This window comes from Gorilla gorilla, chromosome 15, assembly GCF_029281585.2.
Source record: "Gorilla gorilla gorilla isolate KB3781 chromosome 15, NHGRI_mGorGor1-v2.1_pri, whole genome shotgun sequence".
NCBI classification, from domain to species: domain Eukaryota; kingdom Metazoa; phylum Chordata; class Mammalia; order Primates; family Hominidae; genus Gorilla; species Gorilla gorilla.
This window is the reverse complement of record NC_073239.2, coordinates 120,087,540-120,107,950: the sequence shown is the minus strand read 5'-3', so window position 1 is coordinate 120,107,950 and position 20,411 is coordinate 120,087,540. Positions and strand designations below refer to the sequence as shown.

Genomic DNA, 20,411 nt, shown 5'->3' with positions numbered 1-20,411 from the left:
CGGCCTCCGCAAGCTCCTCCCTCCCCCGCAGCGCCCAGCCCGGGTCTGCTCCAGGCACCTCCTCAAGACCGGGCCTCCAGCGACTGTCCCTTTGAGCCGCCCTTTCAACCGCAGGCACCCCGGGCCCGTCCCCGCGCATGCACTCAAGCTGCTTGTTTGCTTGCTCCTGGCTCCTGCAGGGAGCGTCAGCCCCCGGAGCAGGCCCTGGCCGGCTGCTTCCCACTGCTGGAGGCCGGGGGCGCCCGGTGTTCCGCGGGGGCTGCGGCCTCCCCGCTCCACCCCTGCTCACAGGAGCCTGGGCAGCCCGGGGCCCGTCCTTGCACAAAGGCACCAGGCCTGGCCCAGGCCCCGCTCCGGCCCCCCTGTCCCCGCGCTGGGGGACTCGCTCCTCCCCGCCGGGCAGATCCTCCTCTCCGGGGGATTTTCCTGGAGAAGTTACTGGTGCAGATCCAAGAGCTGGCGGGACAGTGACCCGGAAGGCCCCCGCCCCGAAAAGCAGGAACAGCAGGAACCTCCAAGGCGCCGCCCGCACCCTCTTCCTCCTCGCTTGGGGCCTCGCGCCCGGAGCCCGCCCCTCTGCCAGGGGTGGGTGCAGCCCGCGAGGGGGGTCCACCTGGCCCCAGGTCCCGCCGCGCTCCGACGATTCGGCCCGCCCTGGCCGCCGCGAGGCTGGGGGTCACTTTGGGACCTAAGTCCGCCCCCGTGGGAGAATGTGTGCCAGGGCCCACTGACAGCTTCCATCGGGGCTCAGGCGCCATCTCTCCCCACGTTTGCCCAGGGTCAGGGGGCCATGCAGGGGAGAGTCGCGCTGCCCCCACTTCCCCCTGACCCTGTGCTCCGAGGAGAGGAACGGGAACTCGCCCGCCCAAGGCCCACGCTCGCCACGTGGCTCAACCAGGCCAGGACCTCACAGCCACATGGACCGGCGGGTCCAGGAGCCGGGCAGAGGGTCTCCGTGCCAAGCCGCACTGCCCCTGGCCCTCGTCTCCCTCCTTTCTCTCACTGCACGGTGGCCTCATGCCATTCGCTTTGGCCCCAAGAATGGAACTCAGGAGAAAGGGCCTCCCCTCCCCCACCCCCAGCTCCCGGCTGTCCCAGGCCCTGCTGAAGCCCACACCCTGCTTCAGGTGCACACGGCTCCCCTTGGGGCCCTCCCCGGCCTCTGTGCAACGTTCATCAAGGTACCCTTCTTCCCTTCCAGGTACTCTGCTCCTTCCCAAATTCCAGGCCAGACTGGCTGCGGAGAGGCCCACCCTTCCGTGGCAGCTGAGGCCCTCTCTGAACACAAACCAGACCTCCTGTGTCCACAGCTGTAGCTTTCAGGTCAATGCCAGCATGGTAAGAGTCAGTTCCCACTCTGTGTCCCACGCATGCGGTTGAAATGGCTGCCCCGTGTCCACCCCACCCTCTTCCTCAGTAAAGGACGGTGGAGGAAGCCCCAAAGGGTCACAGTCCCCTTTTTACAGATGAGGAAACTGAGGCACGGAAGGGTGAAGTGACTGTCCATGCCCTACAGGCAGACACTTCCAAAGCTCCTGCTCACAGTGAGGGGATGGTGGGCCATCTCCTGCCTGGACCACATGAGGTGCTCTGGGGGCTGGGACAGGCTGGGGATTGACACAGAACCTAGGTAGGTTTGCCCGGACCCCTAGAGGCTCAGAAAGCTGCTAAGGCTGCCTGGCTGGGCCCCCCATCATTGTGCAGCTCCCAAAATAAATCACTCCACAGCCACTTTTGAATTCTGTTTTATATCAAGCTATAAAAACCTGGATCCTGTTCAACATACATACAAAAGCAGTACTCTAAAAAATAATTATTATTATATTAACAATATCAAACACGCTAACTCCTACACATGTACAAAGACCTTGGGCATCCTTTATACCGGCCACTTCCTGGCCACAGCTTTGTAAGGCAGTACCTGGGAAAAGGGGACGGACCCAAGAGAGCCGGCCCCAAATCCCGACTCAGCACTGCAGAGGCATCAGCCGGGCTGAGTCATGCCTGAGTCCGAAGGGCCCCCTCTCAGGCTGAGAAGGAACTTTCAGGCCCAGGGAGGAGCAGAGCCCTAGGGGTAGCACATGCCGAGCAGGAAAACGAGCTCACGTTTTCCTGGGGTAGAGCGAGGTGGCCGGCAGGGCAGGGGATGAACGGAGGCTGCGGTGGGCAGAATAACGGCCTCCCAAAGATGTCCACGTGACAGTCCCCAGAGCCCGTGACTATGTTAGGTTACACAGCCAGTGGGAACTAAAGTTGCAGATGGAACTAAGGTGGCTAATCAGCTGACCTGAAAATAGAAAGACGACCTGGGTGCTCTGGGTAGGCGCAATGTGATCACAAGCGTCCTTAAAAGCGGCAGAGCAGGCCAGGTGCAGTGACTCATGCCTACGATCCCGGCACTTTAGGAGGCTAAGGACAAGATCCCTTGAGCCCAGGAGTTCCAGACAAGCCTAGGCAACAGAATGAGACCCTGTATCCACAAAAAATATGTAGCTGGGCGTGGGGGATTGTCTCAGGGGACTGAGACAAGAGGATCACTTGAACCAGGAGGTCCAGGCTGCAGTGAGCCTTGATGCCATGACCAGGCCACTGCACTCCAGCCTGGGCAACACAGCAAGACCCTGTCTCAAAAAAAAAAAAAAAAGTGGTGGAGGGAGGCAGGAGAGGGGAGGCCTCAATGAGGTGACGGGAAAAAGATTCAACTACCCACAGCTGGCTCTGAAGATGGAGGAGCCTGAAGTCAAGAATTATGGTCAGCCTCTAAAAATGAAAAGGCCAGAAATGAATTCTCCCCTAGAGCCTCCAGAAGGAGCGCAGGCCTGCCGACACCCAGATTTGAGCCCCGGGTCAGCCTTCTGACCCGCAGAACTGGAAGACCTCGTTTTGATCCACGAAGTTTGTGGAAACCTGTCACGGCAATAGGAAACAAATACAGAGGCCAAAGGGTCAACAGTGAGAGGTCAAGCTTGCCCTGCCCCTGCCCAGACCTCAGCCAGACTTCTGGGTGGCAGGGCCCACAGTGGCACCCCCAGGGCCTGTCCCTGCCTTGGGGAAGGGGGAGCCTGAGAGGACCCAGGAGGCCTTGGGCCCTTCTGTAGTGGACACCAAGCCCTTGGGGGACCACCCTCTAGTTGAGGCCTTGGGGGATGAAGAGAAAGGGCTCAGGGCCCCATTGCAGGGCCAGCCTGTAGGGGCCGTGGGGCCACCTGGGTGTGACGTCTAATGCTGGCGGTGCTCACAGCTCGCCACGGGACCCTACAAGCCCCTGCCAGACGAGAGCTCATCTTTTCCTTCTTTCTCTTCCAGTTCTGTCTTCCATTCCACCATTGCTGAATCCAGCTCACGGCGGTCCTGGGCTGCAGAGGGCAGATGGGTGAGGCTCGGCCCCTGTCTCCAGAGAGCTGAAGAGGGCCCTCGGCCCCACCCACGAGGAGGACAGTCATGAGGCCGACTGTGGAGGGGCTCTGGACAGAGGTGTCCGGGGATCCCTGAGCCTGGCTGCACTCTCCCTCCTGGTTCTTTCCTTGCGTGCACACGATCAGCTATCGTTTACAAAGAGTCCTTGGTGTTGCCTGGCTGGCTGCCCAGAATGGGAGCTCCTGCCCCCATCGGACATGTAAACAAACCAAGGTCTGTCCAGTTCCAGCTGACAGGGCCTGCACCTCCGCCAGGGCTAGGCAGAAGTAGCATCAGAGCACAGGAGACCCGGGAGGAACCGAGAACCAGCGCTGCTCTTAACAGCTCCCAGCGGGGTGTGCCCAAGGCTTGCTGGGCACTCACAGGCAGGTCAGGCCACAGGAAAAGCTAACCAACCTTTATAAGGGAAAATAGGGGCCGGGAGGGCTCCTGCGCCCCCACGCTGACGTCCAAGATGCTCCGGATGCGCTTGACCTCACTGTTGGATAGGTTACCCTTGATGGCCAGGATAGCGCTCAGGTGGCCTTTGCTGGCAAAGAGAGCATCCTGTCAGCCCAGCCTGTCACCCACACCCCTACTCACCAGCTCCCTGCACTCCCGGCCAGTGCCACAGGGCCCGACAGCCAACGCCCGGCCCACGAGGGGGCTGCACTTCACTCTCCCTCACCCATGCACTCCACCTGATGGTCCCAAGAGCAGCCATGCCCCAGCCTGCTTCAGGCCTCCGCACTGGCTGTTCCCCTGCAATGTTCTTCCCAGGCCCTGAGATGACTGCCTCTTCCCACCCCTTAGGTCTCCGCTAAGATGTCCACCCCCAAAAGGCTTTCTTGTCTCTAAAGTCGGCACCTCCTATTATTCACAACCTTGGTTAAACCCTATTTACAACTTGTAATTGTCTGTTTCTTTGCCTGATTATGTCATTATTATTGCTGGCCCTCAACAGAATGAGCTGCTTAAGGGAGGACTGAGACCTGGCTTCCCTTGTACTTCATTGCATCCTGGTAACTAGAACAGAGGCTGACACCTAGCAGACTTCTCTATAATTGTTGGTGGCATAGGTAGATGGATGGTGGGTGGGTGAGCAGAGGGATGAGAGCTAGATGGGTGGAGGGATGGGAGCATGGATGAGTGAGTAGACGCATGGGTGGGTGGGTGGGTGGGTGGGTGGGTGGTTGAGTGGATGGATAGCTAAATGGGTGGAGGGGTGGATGGATGAGTAGATGGGTGGATGGGTGCTTATATGGGTAGGTGGATGAATAGATGGATGGACAGATGGGTGGGTGGGTGGGTGGGGGGATGGGTAGACAGGTGATGAGCGGGTGAGAAGATAGACGGATAGCCAGATGGGTGAAGGAATGGGTGGATGAGCAGATGGGTGCTTGTATGGTGGGTGAATGAATGAATGGGTGGAATGGATCAGACAGGGACTGGACTTGGCTAAGCTGGGGTCAACCCCGTCAAGACCCATTCAAACTTACCCTAACATGTCAGAGGACCCAGCCCAGGAAGAAACAATGTCCCTGGCCCACCAGAGCCTCAGGCAGCCAAGGGCTAAGCCTCCACTCCCGAATATGAGCCCTGGTCCCAGAGCATAGGCCTAGGCCGCAGAGGCCCCCCAGGCTGGGTGAAGCTGGCCTCTCTGGTCTCAGTCTCCCCTGTGAGAGGCAGTGTCAGGTAAAGCTAAGAGTGTGGGCCATGCAGCCAGACACTAACTAGCCGTGTCACCTTGGACACATCCTGTGAGCTCTCCAGGCCTCCTCTGTGAAACGGGAATGGGAAGTATTGTCCTCGTAGTGCTGTGGTGAAGGCCACAAGAATGAGCCCCTGGTGAGGTTCACACAGTGATTGGCACGTGGGCAGCTGCCAGGATCTGGGTTCCCAATGCCAGCCCTGTGAGGCCTTGGCCACAGTGATGTGACAGTGGTCCTGAGGTGCCCCAGGTTCTCACCTGAAGTCAGGGTAGCAGGTGGCATAAGTGGCCACCTCTATCTTGATGGCACTGGGGTCCTGCAGGCGAATGATCTCGGCCAGTGTAGGGAGAGCAGGCTGCAGCCAGGTCGCCGGGGAGCCCTGCAGGAGTGGGTGTGGTTGGAGGGACCCAGGGGTCCAGAGGCTCGGGTCAGCGACTCGTTGGGCTTAGAGAGGCACCAACGGCCTATCTCCGACCCTGAAAGGGCTAGGGGAGAAGAGGCAGCCATTTCAGAGGGGCTTGGGAGAGGTGGGCAGGGGCTTACGTGCTGGGTGCAGAAGTGCTGGATGGTGTCAGCATTGGCCAGGATGTACCCAGCCAGCTGCTGCTGCTGCTCGGCCGTCTTGAGGACCAGGCGCCCCTTGCTGAGTTGGATGATGTACTCCTTCACCAGGTGCAGGTGCAAGGCCTCCATGAGCTCCTGGGAGGGCAAGCAGCCAGGGGCGTGTGAGCTGTCTGCTGATGGGGAGCTCGCCACCTCCCTTGAAGCCTTGTAGCCAGGCCTCCAGCGAGAAGCAGATGCCAGAGTAAAAGACTGCACACGTGCTCGTGCGTCCACATGTGTGCGTTCACATGCTCATGTGTTCACATGTGTGTGTTCACATGTGCATGTGTTCTCGTGTTCACATGCGTGTGTGTTTACATGCTCGTGCCTTCACATGTGTTCATATGTGCATGTGTTCACATGCTCGTGTGTTCACGTGTGTGTTCACATGCTCATGCGTTCACGTGTGTGTTCACCTGTTCGTGCGTTCACATGTTCGTGCCTTCACGTGTGTTCACATGTACACGTGTTCACATGCTCGTGCATTCACGTGTGTTCACATGTGCGTGTGTGAGCACATGTGCGTGAGTGTACACAGACGTGCTAGTGTGCGTGTCCGGGGTGCCCCCCACTCCCCAAGACCCAGCCACCAGCCCAGAGCCTCCTCACCTCCCGGAAACAGCCCTGCAGCTCTGAGAACTCAGGCAGCCTCGTGTCTACAGTGGCGATGATGTTTTCCAGGGTCTCCACAGGGGCCGCCCAGCGGGTGTGCGTGAACCTCTTGAACAGTGGCTGAGACAGGAGAGGCAGGATGTCTAGTCACGCCCTGGAGAGGAAGGGCTGCCAGCCGCAGACACGCAGACACAGACACACACCGACACATGTGCCTGGTGGAGGGGCGGGGGGCACTCAAGGACTCCCAGGGAACCCGGGCCAAGCTCAGGTCCATGCTCACAGACAGGAAGTGGGAGCCGGCTCTGTGCACCCTTATCCAAGGTCACCCAGTGCAGCTCAGGAGCCAGGAGAGCCTGTCTGCCGGCCCGGAGGCCAAGTCCACTGCCACTTAAATAAATAAATCCCTTCATAAACAAGACCTTGTGCTTGGCTGGGCCAGGGAGATCAGTACCAGGGGATCTGGGGTCACCGCTCGGGCTTCCACCACACTCAGGCCACCCATGGCCGCTAGTCCCTGACACCAGGAAGGGAACCTCTCCCCTTCCTTTTGAGAGACCCCCCACTTTACACCCTGCTAAAGGAACTACTTGTTTTCACAGCATTTTCTGTGGATTTCTTGGCCCATAACAGATATAACCCCAGCTGCTGATGACCCCGAGCCTCAGTTGCTGGGAATCAGGCGCGGGGATGGGGGTGGATAGGAGGGGCTGAGGGGATTGAAGGAAAGGTGTCTGCAGGCTTGGGACTGGGCTGGGTCTGAATCGGGGAGGGGCAGTGAAACTTTTCCAGGACCTCCCAGCCCCAGGCGGCCCCTCTCAGGTGAAACCCCAGGACATGATCGGCGGAGTTCAGAGCCTGCTAGGGTCCCCAACCGGGCATCACCGCTGCACCAGAGCTGGCCTGCGGTGCCGTCCACAGGCCTGGAGCGTGTCTTCCCCACATCTTTGCTTCTGCCACTCCTCCCTGGGGGCACCTCCCAGTCCCTCCCTGGGAACCCCCAACACTGGGCTCCTGAGGGCAAGAGGCTCCCGCTACCTTCAGGTCCTCATGCAGGTTCTGGAGCAGGGTGTCAAAGCCGTGGCTCTTGAGCTCACCCAGGGGGCCCAGCAGGAGGCTCAGGGTGTCCTGGGGTACCTGCCAATTCTGCTCCATGGACATCCTGGAAGGTGGAGGCAGAGAGGTCACCCCAGCCCTGCTCAGCCTATAGCCCCATACCCAGGGAGTCAGACAGCCCCCTCTCTTCACTCTAGAACCCTCAATGGCTCCCCATTCTCTATGGGATCAAGTCCTCCCATCCATGTTCTCCATGCCCTCAGGACACTCCTCCACCACATCCCCTTGTAACTGAGGGCAAGTGAGCCTCCTCCAGTGGTTTGCCCATCTGCCTAATAGACAAATCACTATACCTACTTCACAGGGTTGCTTTAAGGATAAGATAATGGGTGAAACATCTGCCTGTGTGCTTGCCCCAGCCAGCACTTGGGAAATGTTTGCTGCTGCTGCTGCAGGCCGTGGCGTCCTCACACATGTTGCTGGTTTGAATTCCACTTCTTGGCCTAAGCAGCTCCTCCTCCCTCCACCTTCCAGCTCCCCTCTCCTACCTGCCGAGTGACTCCCACTCCCGCAAGCCCCTCCCAACACTCTCACCGGAAGGACAGGCAGTTGTTGATGTTGGCAATAACATTGGCCCTGTAATTCGTCAGCTGCTTGCCTCTCTCCAGAAATTCATTAAAGGCGCGCCGGTAGCTGGCGAAACCAGAAGGGGCACATTCAGGACCAGCCCAAACACTGGGACCACAGCAGCAGCCTCCCCGCCCTCCCTGCCAGCTCCTGGGGTTCACTTTTCTGTTTGGCTGCCCATAGCCAAGGGAGGGGCCGCTAGCCCCTGGGCATCATGGAACTGGCTTCACAAACTAAGGCCAGGGCTCCTGAAGAGGGTACCAGCCCATCTCTGCTGCTCCCAGGCCCTCTCTAGAGTTGGGAGACCAGGTAGGAGTGAGCGCGTGGTTGGCTGGAGAAGCCCTCAGAGGTCGAGAGGGAGAGAGCAGAGAGAATTCAGGCGGTGGAGACTAGGAGTGTTGTATGAAGGGGTGGCGGGGTCTCAGTCCCTCCTGGGGTATCCTCTTTGAAGCTAGAGGCTGCTCTGCTGAGAGCTTTGCTGATGGGGTGGGCGCAAAGGCTCCCACATTGAATCCTGGTGGAGGTCAGACCACCTGAGGCTCTCAGTGCCCTGGCTGAGTGGGAAACAACTCCTGGCTCAGAATGACAGGGACAGGGGTGGAGGGCGGGGTGCCAGCTCAGCTCCCCACCTGAGGCACTAGGGAGGGGCCGTGGCTCTGAGAGAGGTGGCTACAGGGACCCCATCCTGGGCACACACCCACCTCCTCAGGAACGCAGGCAGCTCCGCCAGCAGCACCTGCTTTATCTGTGAGCCCAAGTGCAGCGTGATGCTCTCGGCCTTGGCCTGGGCCTGGGAGGTGATCTGCAGGGTGGTGGTGGGTGAGCTGAGCAGGGGCTCGCCTGGACAAGGGGTCAGGGGACAGGGAGGAAACAGGCGGGAACAGAGGGGGTGCCCCGAGGTGGGCATGGGTATGCACACAGGACGGAATGTGCGTGGGGCTCCCCATGCATGTGCATGGGCGGTACGTGTGCCCTGGGGCAGATTGCAGTACCTGGATGATGTCGATGGCCAGCTCGCTGTGGCAGTGGCCGTCCAGCCTCTGGGGAGGCACATCCTCAGCCCAGCGCCGTGCCTCTAGCTCCAGAGCTCGGTCCATCAACTCCCTCACATTGGCCTGGAGGAGGAGGGGCAGGTCACTGGGGCACTATCCCTCACCTCGTTCACCTGGAAGACCCGTCAAGCTCCCTGCCCATGTCCTGTCTGTCTCCGAGCCTCTCCTCTGCTGCCTCCCTGCCCCTCCCCGGCCCAGGTGGAGACTTACCGCCTCGCTGGACAGGAATGTGGCCTCCAGCAGCCGGATCTGCCTGGGGGGCAGGAGGCTCCCGAGCCCCATACCCTGCAGCTCACCCACCAGCTTGGGGCTGTTGATGATGTCACTGCAGGCAGGGGAGGCTGGCATGAGGACAACTATACCAAATCAGCACCACCACTCAAGCTAGAGCCCAGGCCCTCAGCCTTGGTCTCTGGCAGGCCCAGACTGCCCAGCACACCCTCCCGCACCCCCACCCGGTCCCCATTTCAGATGATGGGTCCTCCATCTACTTAGTTTGGTTTGGAACAGAAACTCTGAAGTCATCATGCCTCCTCTGACTCTCTCACTCCCCCCCATTAGGTCCTGCTCCAAAATAGCCCCCAAAATCAGCAGCCTCATGCCACTCTGGCGCCCTGGCCGGCTCCCATCAGCTCCCTGCTGGCTCACTGCAAAAGCCTCCTCCCGGCCTCTCTGCTCCTTCCCTCACCTCCAGCAATTCCTTCTCCACCCAGCAGCCAGAGCCACCTTTAAGATCTAATCTTCTTCCTGCTCCAAGGCTACGTGTCACCCAGATAAAACCCTGCTCCTACTCACAGCAGCCCTGGAATCCAGCCAGCTCCCAGCCCACTGCGCTCCAGCCCTGCAGGTCTTGGGCATCTCACCAGCCCCGGCCACCTCCCAATCCCAGGGGTAGGCCAGAATGGGCAGGAAGGGCTGCCCCAAACTGCTCCACAGACGCATCTTGGCTCACTGTCCTGGCGCCTCTGCAGCGCCCCAGAGCTCCCAGGGGACTGCCCAGCCCTGGCACTTCCTAAGGGCCCTTTGTCTGCCTAGAGGCTTACAAATGACCTTCTCTCTGCCCCTCACCCAATCCAGATGCAGCTGTGTCCCTCTGTTCCCCACATTTCTGGCACACAGGCTTCAACGATGCCCCCCTGGGTATCCTCTCACCAGGGCTCCATGCCCAGCTTGGCTTTAGTTGCCTGTTGCTAACCCCAGGCCAGCAGACCCCGAGGTCACTGGGACAGAAAGACTGGCAGGCAGGGGTGCAGGTGCCCGGCATTTCCTGGTGAGTCAGGACGAGCAAGCGGGAACTGGCTCTGGGCTGGGTTATCTCTCCCGTGGCCCCTGCCCTGTGCCAGTTCCCCTATGCCCTGCTGACTCCTCTCCCACCCTCCCCACTGGACCCTTTCTCTATCCTTCTGCCAGAGGCTGACCCTTCAACATGAACTGAGCCCACAGGCCACCCGAGGCCCCCGAGACGGCAGACACTGCCCACACTGTCTATATCTCCAGGCTTCCTTCCTAAAGTTTCACACTAGGATCTGGGGCCAGCAGTGGCCAAGCCCCACAATAACAGCCCCTGGACTCCCCCGCCCTGGGCCTTTCCACACTGCAGTAAGCCTCTCTCCATGCAGACCGTGCGAATGACGGGCACGCCCAGGGATCTATGGAGTCAAGGGACGCCTGAGGCTGTACTCAGCAGGGGTACCAGCTGCACAGCCAGCCTCCCACCTGAGGGGCTCCAGCTCTGCGGCAGGCTCACAGGGTAACCCTACACAATGGGGGTCTAACAAGACGCGTGGCCCTAGCCCATCACTTCGAACTCTCCTGCCTGGGGGTGCCCGCATAGCTCTGCTCAGCTCCAGAGTGCCCTGGAAGAGGACATGCTCAGAAGCACCAACCTTCCTCTCACCTTCTCCCCTACCTGCCCTATCACCCCTCCTCCTGCCTCCTGGCCTGATTCCCTGGCTCAGAGAAGGACCGCTGGCTTTCACCCCCTCCAGGCTGGCTTCCCTGACTTCTCCAGGCCTGCTTTGGGCCCATGCTCTGCACGGGGCCTGGCCTCTGCTGCCACAGCCCTTCCAGCTCTGGATGGTTATTGATTGCTTTGCCCCCTCCTCAGACTGGGTGCTCGTGAATGAATGAAATCCCTACCATTTTCTGTGCCTCAGTTTCCCCAACAGCAGAATGTGACTGAGGCCCAGGAAATTAAGGATTCCAAGAGCAACGCAGACCCAGCCCCAGCCTTATCCCTGTGTCCAGGCCCAGTCTCTGCCTGTCCAGGCTCTGCCCCAGGGAGTCCAAGTCCCACCCCTGCATTCTCGGACCCAAAACTCTGCAAACACCGACCTCACTAAAAGCTGCCGGCGGCACACCTCGACACCCCTCGACACCCCTCCTACAGAGGACACCCTCCCTGCCGGCCCGGGCCCAGCCCCTCGTCTGCTCACTTGGGGTAGAGGTTCTGCACCCAGAGCAGCAGCATGTAGGTGTCGCGCTCGCACAGCTCGAACTGCGCCACGGCGGCCAGGTGGGCCGCGAAGTGCTGGTGGTAGCTCTCGGCGTAGGCCGCCACGACGCCGAACTCGGCGGGGAACAGCGGCTTCAGCCGCTCCACCACGGCCTCCAGGTCCTCCTTCATGGTGCGGCCCAAGTGCAGAAAGACGCTCTCGGGGACCTCGGCGCCCGCGGCCGGCCGCTGGCCCATGCGCTCCTCGGCCGCCTCCGCCACGCCGCGCCGCCACAGCTGCAGCCAGCGCCGCGGGCGCGTGGCCGCCAGCCCCGAGGTCCCCGGCCCCGCCGCCGCCGCCTGGCGGTCCTCGCGCTCCTGCTCCGCCACCACGGCCAGCGCCTGGCGCAGCCGCTCGGGCGCCGCCTCCAGCGGCCGCCGCAGCACGCCCAGCACCTGGTCGCGCAGCAGCTCGTACAGCGCCTCCACCTTGCTCTGGCGCCGCACCAGCTCCTCCTCGCTCACACCGCCCGCCGCCGCCGCCGCCGCCAGCTCCCGCTCCAGCGCCAGCAGCGGCCGCGCCGCCTCCAGCTGCCCGCGCTCCAGCGCCGCCTTCAGCTCCTCCACTGCGCCGGGAAAGCCGCGTCAGCCCCGGCCCCAGCCCACCGCCCAGCGCCAAGCGGGACCGTCCTCCCCTAGACGCGCAGAGGGCCGGCGGCCAACACCCTAAAGGGTGATGTCGGTGTCCCTGACTAGGCTGAAGGCCTCCCAGCCCCCCAGATTGCGGCACAGGTGAAAGCAGGGAGACAGACGCGCCTTCCAGCCCCACTTGCCGGCCCACTGTGCAAGTGGCTCACTCACGCGGATGAGCGCCAACCCCGTCCAGGCCCCAGACTAGCTCTAACCCAGGGTCCTAGAGCACCTGTAGGGGGCGGGCCATCCAGCCCCTGCCTGGACCCAGCTGCGTCCTCGGGCTCCGCTGAGCTGGGCTGACCCTTCTTCTTCTTCCCTTTGGTGAAGACGCAGAACACATTGGCCAGGCCTTTGGACTTCTTCTTCTCCTTCTTCTTCGCCGCCTCTTCCTCCTCCCTATATGGGGCTGCCCCAGCCTCCAGGGGTGGCACCAGGTCCTCAGAGGAGGCCTCCGACATGGAGGCCTCTGACTCTGCCTCTGATGTGGACTGCAACTTTTGGGGGCTTCTAGGCAAGTCGAGGGTGCCTGGCACAGGCTGATGGCTCTAGAGGCCTTGGAAGAAGGTCATCATCTTCAGCATCACCCTGGTTCAGGCCTGCAGGCTCCTGCGGGGTGGGGGTGAAGGCATCAGTGGTCACCATGGACCGGCCCTGGCTCCCGGGCTGGACACACAGCTATGCTGGCTGCATTGAGTACACTCAGTCTGTTTCACCCATTCAACCACCAGGGCTCTGCTCATCTCCTGGCCCAGATGAGCACCAACAACTGTGCTTCCTCCCTGGCCACGAGCATCTCACCATCTACAGCTCCCCTTCCAATACTTCACAGCCCCAGAAGCAAGGAAGAGGCTGGGGACGCCAAGCCCGCCACACAGAGGGGGACTTTCACTTTACTTGGGCAAATCCTTCCCTGCCAGCCCACCCTCTGGGCAGGAAGCAGGCAATGGACACCTCCCTGGATCCCACGAGACCCTAGGGAAGAGGCGGGGCATGGGCTCTGTCCCTTTGGACAGAGCAGGAACAGAGGTCCAGAAAGGTCTGGGACATGCCGGGGTCTAGAACACCAGAACCGGCCTGAGACTGGAACCCAGCCTCCTCCTGCCCAGACCCAGCCCCTCTACCATCTTGTCCAGTTCTGATCCAGCGGTGGGGTCACAGAAACACAGCTGCTCCAGCTGGGCCATGAAAGGGGCAGAGCCTGACCAGGATCTACAGAAGCCACAGTGGGTGGGACCTCAGACAGCCTTTCACACATCACTGGGGCAAGGGGCTCAGCAAGTCACAGGGCGGCCTGAAGTCACACAGCAACTCCGGTCCAGAAGCCAGGCTTCCTGGCTCCCACCCCCTCCCAAATGGGATCGTAGCATCATCACAAAGGCTTCCAGTTTCTGCAGCCTTCCTGGGTGCCCATCCCATCTCTTCCTTTCTCTCATCTGGAAGGGTGTTATTTCGGCTTAAACTGTCCCTATAGTCAATAGCTTGGGCTTGGAACTCAGGCCACCCGGTCCCAGAGCCCAGCTTTCCCCTGCCTCCACATCCCCGGCTATCCTACAAGCTACATCCAGAGAGGCAAGACCCGAGCTTCTCCAAAGTCCCTGCCCAGCACCTGACCATTGTCAGAGCAAGGCCAGGTCCACTGGAGAAGAGCATGGCTGATCTGAAAGGGGGAAGCAGGCAGGGGCTGGGCCTCCCCAAGAACTGGGGTGACCTGTAACCTTGATGCCACCTGTCTGCCCCACCCCAAGACTAAATGCATGCAGCCTTGTCTCATGTATCATGGTAACTTCAAGTGACCCCTGAAACAGCCCTGCAAGGCAGGCAGGATGATCCACCATCCAGAAGGAGAAACTGAGGCTGAGTAGGAGGTGTTTGCCCCAAGCACAGCAGCCATGGGGGCTCAGACTGGGCCCATCCGACTCTTCCCATGGCCCCGCTGCCTCCACCAGCCCCACTACCCTGTCCCCATCCTGGAGGGGCTTGGCCAGAGCCACCTGAGGGACAGGAAGCCTGGGCTCCTCCCACCCCCAGCCCCTGCCATGCTCACCCAGTGCCCTGGGCAGAGTCCCACACTCCTGGATGGCACTGGCCTCCCTAGTACCATTTGGGTTGAGCATTCCACTCCAGGACCAAGAGGGGCATGCTCCGGGGAGCCTCAGGGGCAAGGCCACGGGGCACCTCTGCTCCCCACCCGGTGCCCCAACTTCGTTTCCCAGCCCCTCTCAGGTGCATGCCTAGCACCCGCGGGAGCTGGTCTGTCTGGCAGGGCCACTCAGCCCCACCCTGGGTGCCCAGGCCCCACCTCTGCCATTCTCCTGGGGTGGGGGAGGGTGGCCCTTACCAGCAATGCTCCCTGCCAGCCTCACCTCAGCCTTCGCTGTCCCACCCCACATGTACTAGGCTCTGTCCCACCTCCAGGCACAGCTCCCGCAGGACCCCCACAGCATCACCGCCTTCTCCCCTTTGTGACACGAAACCCAGAGCGCCTGAAGGTCCTGCTGCAGCCCCCTGGGCCTCGCCCCAGGTCTCCGCTCTCCGAGGCAGCTGGTGCCATGGGAAGAGAAACGCTTTTGGTGTGGGCTCAGCACACCTCTCACTAGTGCGTGGACTGCACACCTCCTTCCTTCACAAGCCGCTGTTTCCCCGTCTTTGAAAAGGGGATGAGGACCCCCACCCCACAGTGCTGCTGAGGGGATGTGGCCAAACCGCACAGCCAAGTGCCGGGCGCCTAGCTGGGCCTCAGTGGGGGTGAGTCTCCTGTGTCCTGAGTCTGTCCTGCAGGCAGCAGCGAGCCGGTGCAGCCAGAAAGGAAGAAGGGGAGGAGGGGCGTTCCTTTGAGCCTTGCCGCTGGTTGGGCCCACTGAGGCAGGAAGGGGCCTGCTGGGAGGCTCGTAGATCGGTCACAGCCAGTGGCTCAACAGCGCCCCCCAGCCTCCTGCTGCCCGGCCTCTCCTCAGGTCCACTGACCTGGCTCGCCTTCCCCGTCAGGGCTGATGTCCACACACCTCCCGGGAGCTCGCTGGGCCCGGCTCCTTCAGTCCTGGGCAGGATGTGGAAGGCGCACCCATCCCCCGATGAGGACACCCGGGCACAGGCGAGGAAGTGACTCGGCCTGTGTCGCCCGGCCGGGGAGTCACGCCGGACCTGGGGCCTTTCTGCTGTAATGGAGGGGAGACCCCTATGCCTGCCCCAGCCCCGCCCTCCCTGCCTCTGGCAGGTCCGGGCCCTCCGCCGCGAGAGCCAGCCTTGGCCCCTCTGCGCCCGGACGCGCGGACGCTGGGCGCGCCAGGGCCTCAGTTTCCCTGGCAGTGGGGCCAGGGTCCCTGGAAGCGTCCAGCCCCCTCCTGTCCCCGCCGCGGAGACAGGCTCTTCCCTCGGGGAATCCGGCCTGGCCTCGGGGTAGGGGCGGGCGAGAAGCCGCGCGGAGCGGCGGGGAATGGACGCGTGGAAGCGGAGGTCACTTACCGTGTCCCGGCCTGGCCGCCACTGTCCTGGCCCGGGTTCCGCAAGGCCTGAAATAGTCGCAGAGTCAGCCCCGCCCCGCCCGCCCCTCCTTCCCCGCCCCGCCGCAACCGCGGAAAACCCGCGGGCGGAGGCCAAGGCCCAGTGCGGCCCGGCTGTGTCCCTGCGTCCCAGGGGCTGGGCGCGCCCGGCCTGCCCAGCGGGGGATGCGGGGCGCTGTCACTTCCTCCCAGCAGCCGGGCAGGGGCGGGGGTCTGGCCGCGCGTCGCATGGTATGTGGAGTTCGGGGGACGGCACGGGGAGGACGGGGTTGTCAGGCGCGGAGCCATTGTCCGACGACGGCTCCTGATAGGCCGCCTGGATGGGGCGCGCTTGGCCGCGTTCCCGCGTCACAGACCGGCTCCAGCTGCGGGAGAGCCCGTCCCACCCCAACTCCCCAGCCGCCCCTCTGAAGTGTTCCGGTATCACCGTGGCCACAAGGAGGCAGGGGACGGGGGCTTCCTGAAGGAGGCCCCCTAAGGGGAAGGGGGCTACAAGGCTGGCCAGAGTGCTGGCCGCGCGGCTGTGCACAGGGCCTTGAGCCCCTCCGGTCGTCAAGCCTTGCTTGAAATGCGTAAATGCGGAAAGGTGAAGTGGCTGACCCGGGTCACACCACTTTAAGTAGCGGAGTGGGGTTCCTAGCCAGGCCTATGGGACTCCCACTGGAGCCTTTCCCCCTCTGGGGCTAGGGCTGGACCCACAGGCTGCTGGAGCAGGCAGAAGGGGAGGGGCCTAAAGCCCAGACTCCAGGGCCTCGTCTGGATCATCAACCCGGCTTTGCCCATTCAGCGCAGGCCTCCGTTTCCAGGCCTGTTTCCCCATCCACACTGTCTCTCAGAGTCTGTTTTGGGAGATGTGGGGGTGGGGCATGTGGGGAGGATGGAAAGGGGCTGTGAAGGGAACCCACTGGAGATTCACTTCCTTCCTTATTTCACACTCTAGGCTAGGAATTCCTGCCCTCTGGAAAGGACCCAGACATTTAGGAATTTCCCGCTGGGCAGGGGCTTCCCTCCTGCCTCATTGGGGCCTCTGCTCCTCCCCTCTTTTGTTTGGCCTCTTTCCCCGCCCCCTGATCACTCCGCCACCCCTTCTGCAGCCTAGTAACAGGTCTTCCAGGACCAGGGGGGCCAGCGGAGTGGGGGCGGCTGTGGGTTCAGGTGCCCTGGGAACTGAGAACTTCCTCTTCCAGAGTGCTGGCCAAGCGCCAGGTTTGCACTCGGATTGCCATCCACCCTGTCTCTGGGGAACCTGTGGGGGAGCGGATGCAGGAGGCCGCCAGGATGCAGGATGGGGCGTTAAGGCTGCCAACACCACCCCTTCTCTCCTAGGACTCCAGGGATGACATTTTTCAGATGAGTCCACAGAGCCACGGTGTCCCGGGGCTGGGAGGGTCCTTCCATCGGCACTGCGCAGATGGAGTTCATCCACACAGGGGCGATGAGGATACGGGCTGAGGGGCCCTGGCCGGTGGCTGCCTTCACGGCTGGCTGCCGTGGCCTCATTGTGCAATCCCCACAAGACTCTCCTGCCAGACTCTGTTCCCCCACCCCACCCCCTCACCCCCCACCCCCCATTCCCAAGCAGATCGGGAAATTGCTCGGGAAGTCTGCATCTGCCAGGAGGGCGTTGTCAGGCCTTAGGCCCCACTGTCCCCTCGAAGGCAGCCCCTGGTCTCCACGGGCTTTGCAGGGCTGAGGCGGGGCTGCCACCCTTGTCCCCCACTGACGGCAGTGGCCCGCCCAGAGCACCGGCTGGGGATTGGGAAACGAGGCTGCTGCCTTGGACTTGTGTCTGCACCAGTCACTTCCCCTCTCTAAGCTCAGGCATGAGGGTTAATGGTAACATACGTGAAGTCCTCAAGACAAGGAAAGTCTTCTGAAAATGGGGCAGCATGGAGGCCCAAGGGATGACAGCCAATGGGGCCCATAGGGCAGGAGCAGTCCTTACCCTCTTCTCGCAGATGCAGAAAGCAGTTCCCAAGAGGCCAGGCACTTCCAGAGGAGCCAAAGGCCAGCCTACGGCTCCTCCCCAGCAGGAAGCCAGCATCACATGCTGGGTGGGGATGTTTGTGACCAGTGGCCAGCGGCTGTCCCATTCCCCAGCTCCCCAGGGCACAGGCCAGGGGCAGTGAGCAGGGGGCTCTGCCTGGCGGGGAGGGCAGCAGACAGGAGCAGACTGGCAATGACCTCTCCATTTAGCCTAGAAGGCGAGTGTGCCAGCACCTGGCCAGGAGCCACGGTCAGCTCCTCGCACGCAACCCAGGGCCTCAGAGGCTACGACACATGGGATGTTCCCTCCCTTCTCTCTGCCAGAGCAATGACAGCTGACTTTTTAAAAATTATTATGGTACAATATACATAATGCAATTTATAATCTTTTAAGTGCACAGTTCAGTGGCATTAAGTATATTCACAGGGTCGTGCAACCAACAGCACCCTCCACCTGCAGAAATCGTCACCTGGCAAAACGGAAACTCTACCCACTATGCACTGACTCCTCTTTCCCTCTCCCCCGGGCCCTGGCAACCGCCATTCTACCTTTCGTCTCTGTGGTCTTGACTATTCTATGTACTGCAAATAAATAGAGTCACACAGCGTTTATCCTTTTGTGTCTGCATCTGCCAGGAGGGCGTTGTCAGGTTTATTTCACTCAGCATAATGCCTTCAAGATTCATTCATGTGGTAGCAGGTATCAGAATTCCCTTCCTTTTTGAGGCTGAATCATATTCCATTGTATGGATGGGCTACACTGTGCATCCATTCATCTCTCTGTGCACACTGGGATTGCTGCTACCTCTTGGCTGCTGTGTACAGTGCTGCTATAAAACATGGGTGTATACCAGCTGTGGTGGCTCATGCCTGTAATCCCAGCACTTTGGGAGGCCCAGGCGGGTGGATCGCTTGAGCTCTGGAACTCAAGATCAACCTGGGCAACATAGTGAGACCCTGTCTCCACCAAAAATACAAACAATTAGCCAGGTGTGATGGGGTGCATCTGTAGCCCCAGCTACTTGGGAGGCTGAGGTGGGAGAACCACCTGAGCCTGGCAGGTTAAGGCTGCAGTTAGCCATGATTGCACCACTGCACTCCAGCCTGGGCAACAGAGTAAGACCCTGTCTCACAACAAAAACAAACAAACAAACAAAAGAACACGGGTATGCAAATATCTGTTCACGTTCCTGCTTTCAATTCTTTTGGGTAGACTGCTGATGTTTGTTGATCTCCACCGGTGCCAGGCATTGTTCTAAGTGTTTTGTATACATTAGCCGATTTCATCGGACAGCCTAATGAAGTGGGCACTAACTCTCTTCTTTTCACAGATGAGGAAACTGAGGCACAGGGCGGTCCAGTCATGTGTCAGCCAGTGGTGAAGCTAGGAGCCCCTTCACTAAGCACAGTGTTATCTTGCTTCTCCTCCAACGTTGCTCAGCGTCTGAAATTCAGCTTGATGTATTTAAGTCAGACACAAGAAAGGACTTCCAGACCAAGGAGTTTAGATGCAGAAATGGGAGGTACTATCCTTCACTCCTTTTTCACCTTGAAAAAAATTGTTCCCAATCTTTTTCATTACCTCATTTAGTCCATTAATTAAACCTCCACCTGCACCCTGTAGGGCAGCAGAAAAGGCCGATTCAGCACGGACCAGAGAATAACACAGGGAGGCGCATTACTGGCCCTCTCTCTCTCTGCATTCTTGAAGGCACCTAGAGGAAAGCTCTCTAGAAGAGGGGCAGTTGGGGCTGGGCATGGTGTCTCACCCCTGTAATCCCAGCATTTTGGGAGGCCGAGGCGGGCGGATCACCTGAGGTCGGGAGTTCGAGGCCAGCCTGACCAACATGGAGAAATCCCGTCTCTACTAAAAATACAAAATACAAAATACTAAAAATATAAAATTAGCCAGGTGTGGTGGTGCATGCCTGTAATCTCAGCTACTCGGGAGCCTGAGGCAGGAGAATCACTTGAACCTGGGAGGCAGAGGTTGCGGTAAGCTGAGATCACGCCATTGCACTCCAGCCTGGGCAACAAGAGTGAAACTCCATCTCAAAAAAAAAAAAAAAAAAAAAAGGAAGAAGAGGGCAGTCGAAGGCAGAAGGGAGAGCAACCTGGAGCAGGGCCCAGGGTGGTGGGTGATCACGAGGGGCAGAGGGCCTATAGGTGGCTGGGCCTGGCCAGAGGCGTGGCTGCAGCTGCTAGCCTTGGTCACAAGAGTGGTGCTGACCTCAGGGTGGGTCACCTAGCCCCTCCCCCAGCAGCCCGGGCCCACTTCCCTCTGCATGATGACTTGCACTTCCCACTGCCCTAACCCTGGTTCCCAGGACCCCAACACTCACCCTGCTTCTCCCTTTCACTTCTCAGGCTGTCACCAGCCCTGAGACTCTTCCTGGGGATGCCCTACTCTCTGCATGGGGTGGGGCCATTGTGTTCCCTGTTGACAGATGAGGAAACTGAGTCTCAGAGAAGCAGGCACAGAGGTTGAGGCCTTAAGCCTGAGGTCCCTGCTGCCACCCAGCCTTCCCCAAGAGGAGCAGTGACTTGCTCAGCATCACCTACAGCTCCATGAGACCCTGGCTGAAGTCTGCTGACCTCCTCCGGGACTGTGGGATGGCCAGGACAGCTGACCAGGAGCCACTCTCAAGGCACATCCCCTCCTGCAAAGGAGGGAGCATGAGGACCCTCAGCAGCCCAGACATGTACCATCAGGCGGTGCCCCACCCCAGCCCCATGGGAC

General features: G+C 60.7%; 1 protein-coding gene and 1 long non-coding RNA gene across 6 annotated transcripts; one reads left to right on the top strand and one right to left on the bottom strand.

The window, feature by feature from the left end:
* Positions 1–1,729: 1,729 nt before the first annotated feature.
* TNFAIP2 (TNF alpha induced protein 2) lies at positions 1,730–15,797 on the bottom strand. Of its 4 annotated transcripts, none has more exons than XM_031001836.3 (13): positions 15,648–15,797; positions 12,415–12,791; positions 11,494–12,118; positions 9,269–9,383; positions 8,999–9,121; positions 8,708–8,808; positions 7,974–8,072; positions 7,362–7,485; positions 6,321–6,443; positions 5,652–5,807; positions 5,366–5,487; positions 3,814–3,946; positions 1,730–3,356 (listed from the first exon to the last, which is right to left on the bottom strand). In XM_031001836.3, the coding sequence occupies exons 2-13, from the start codon at positions 12,641–12,643 to the stop codon at positions 3,162–3,164; spliced, it is 2,145 nt and encodes a 714-aa protein (XP_030857696.1). In that variant the 5' UTR covers positions 12,644–12,791; positions 15,648–15,797; the 3' UTR covers positions 1,730–3,161. The 4 variants fall into 4 exon arrangements, with proteins under 4 accessions (XP_030857696.1, XP_030857697.1, XP_055217602.1 ...); XM_031001837.3 differs by having other exon boundaries at positions 15,150–15,671; XM_055361627.2 differs by lacking the exon at positions 15,648–15,797 and adding an exon at positions 14,595–14,650.
* LOC109023273 (uncharacterized) lies at positions 14,700–19,535 on the top strand. 2 transcript variants are annotated; one of them, XR_010130833.1, is made up of 3 exons: positions 14,700–14,930; positions 19,003–19,194; positions 19,296–19,535. It is a non-coding gene; the product is annotated as an uncharacterized lncRNA (long non-coding RNA). The 2 variants fall into 2 exon arrangements; XR_002002668.4 differs by lacking the exon at positions 14,700–14,930 and adding an exon at positions 16,127–16,271.
* Positions 19,536–20,411: the final 876 nt, after the last annotated feature.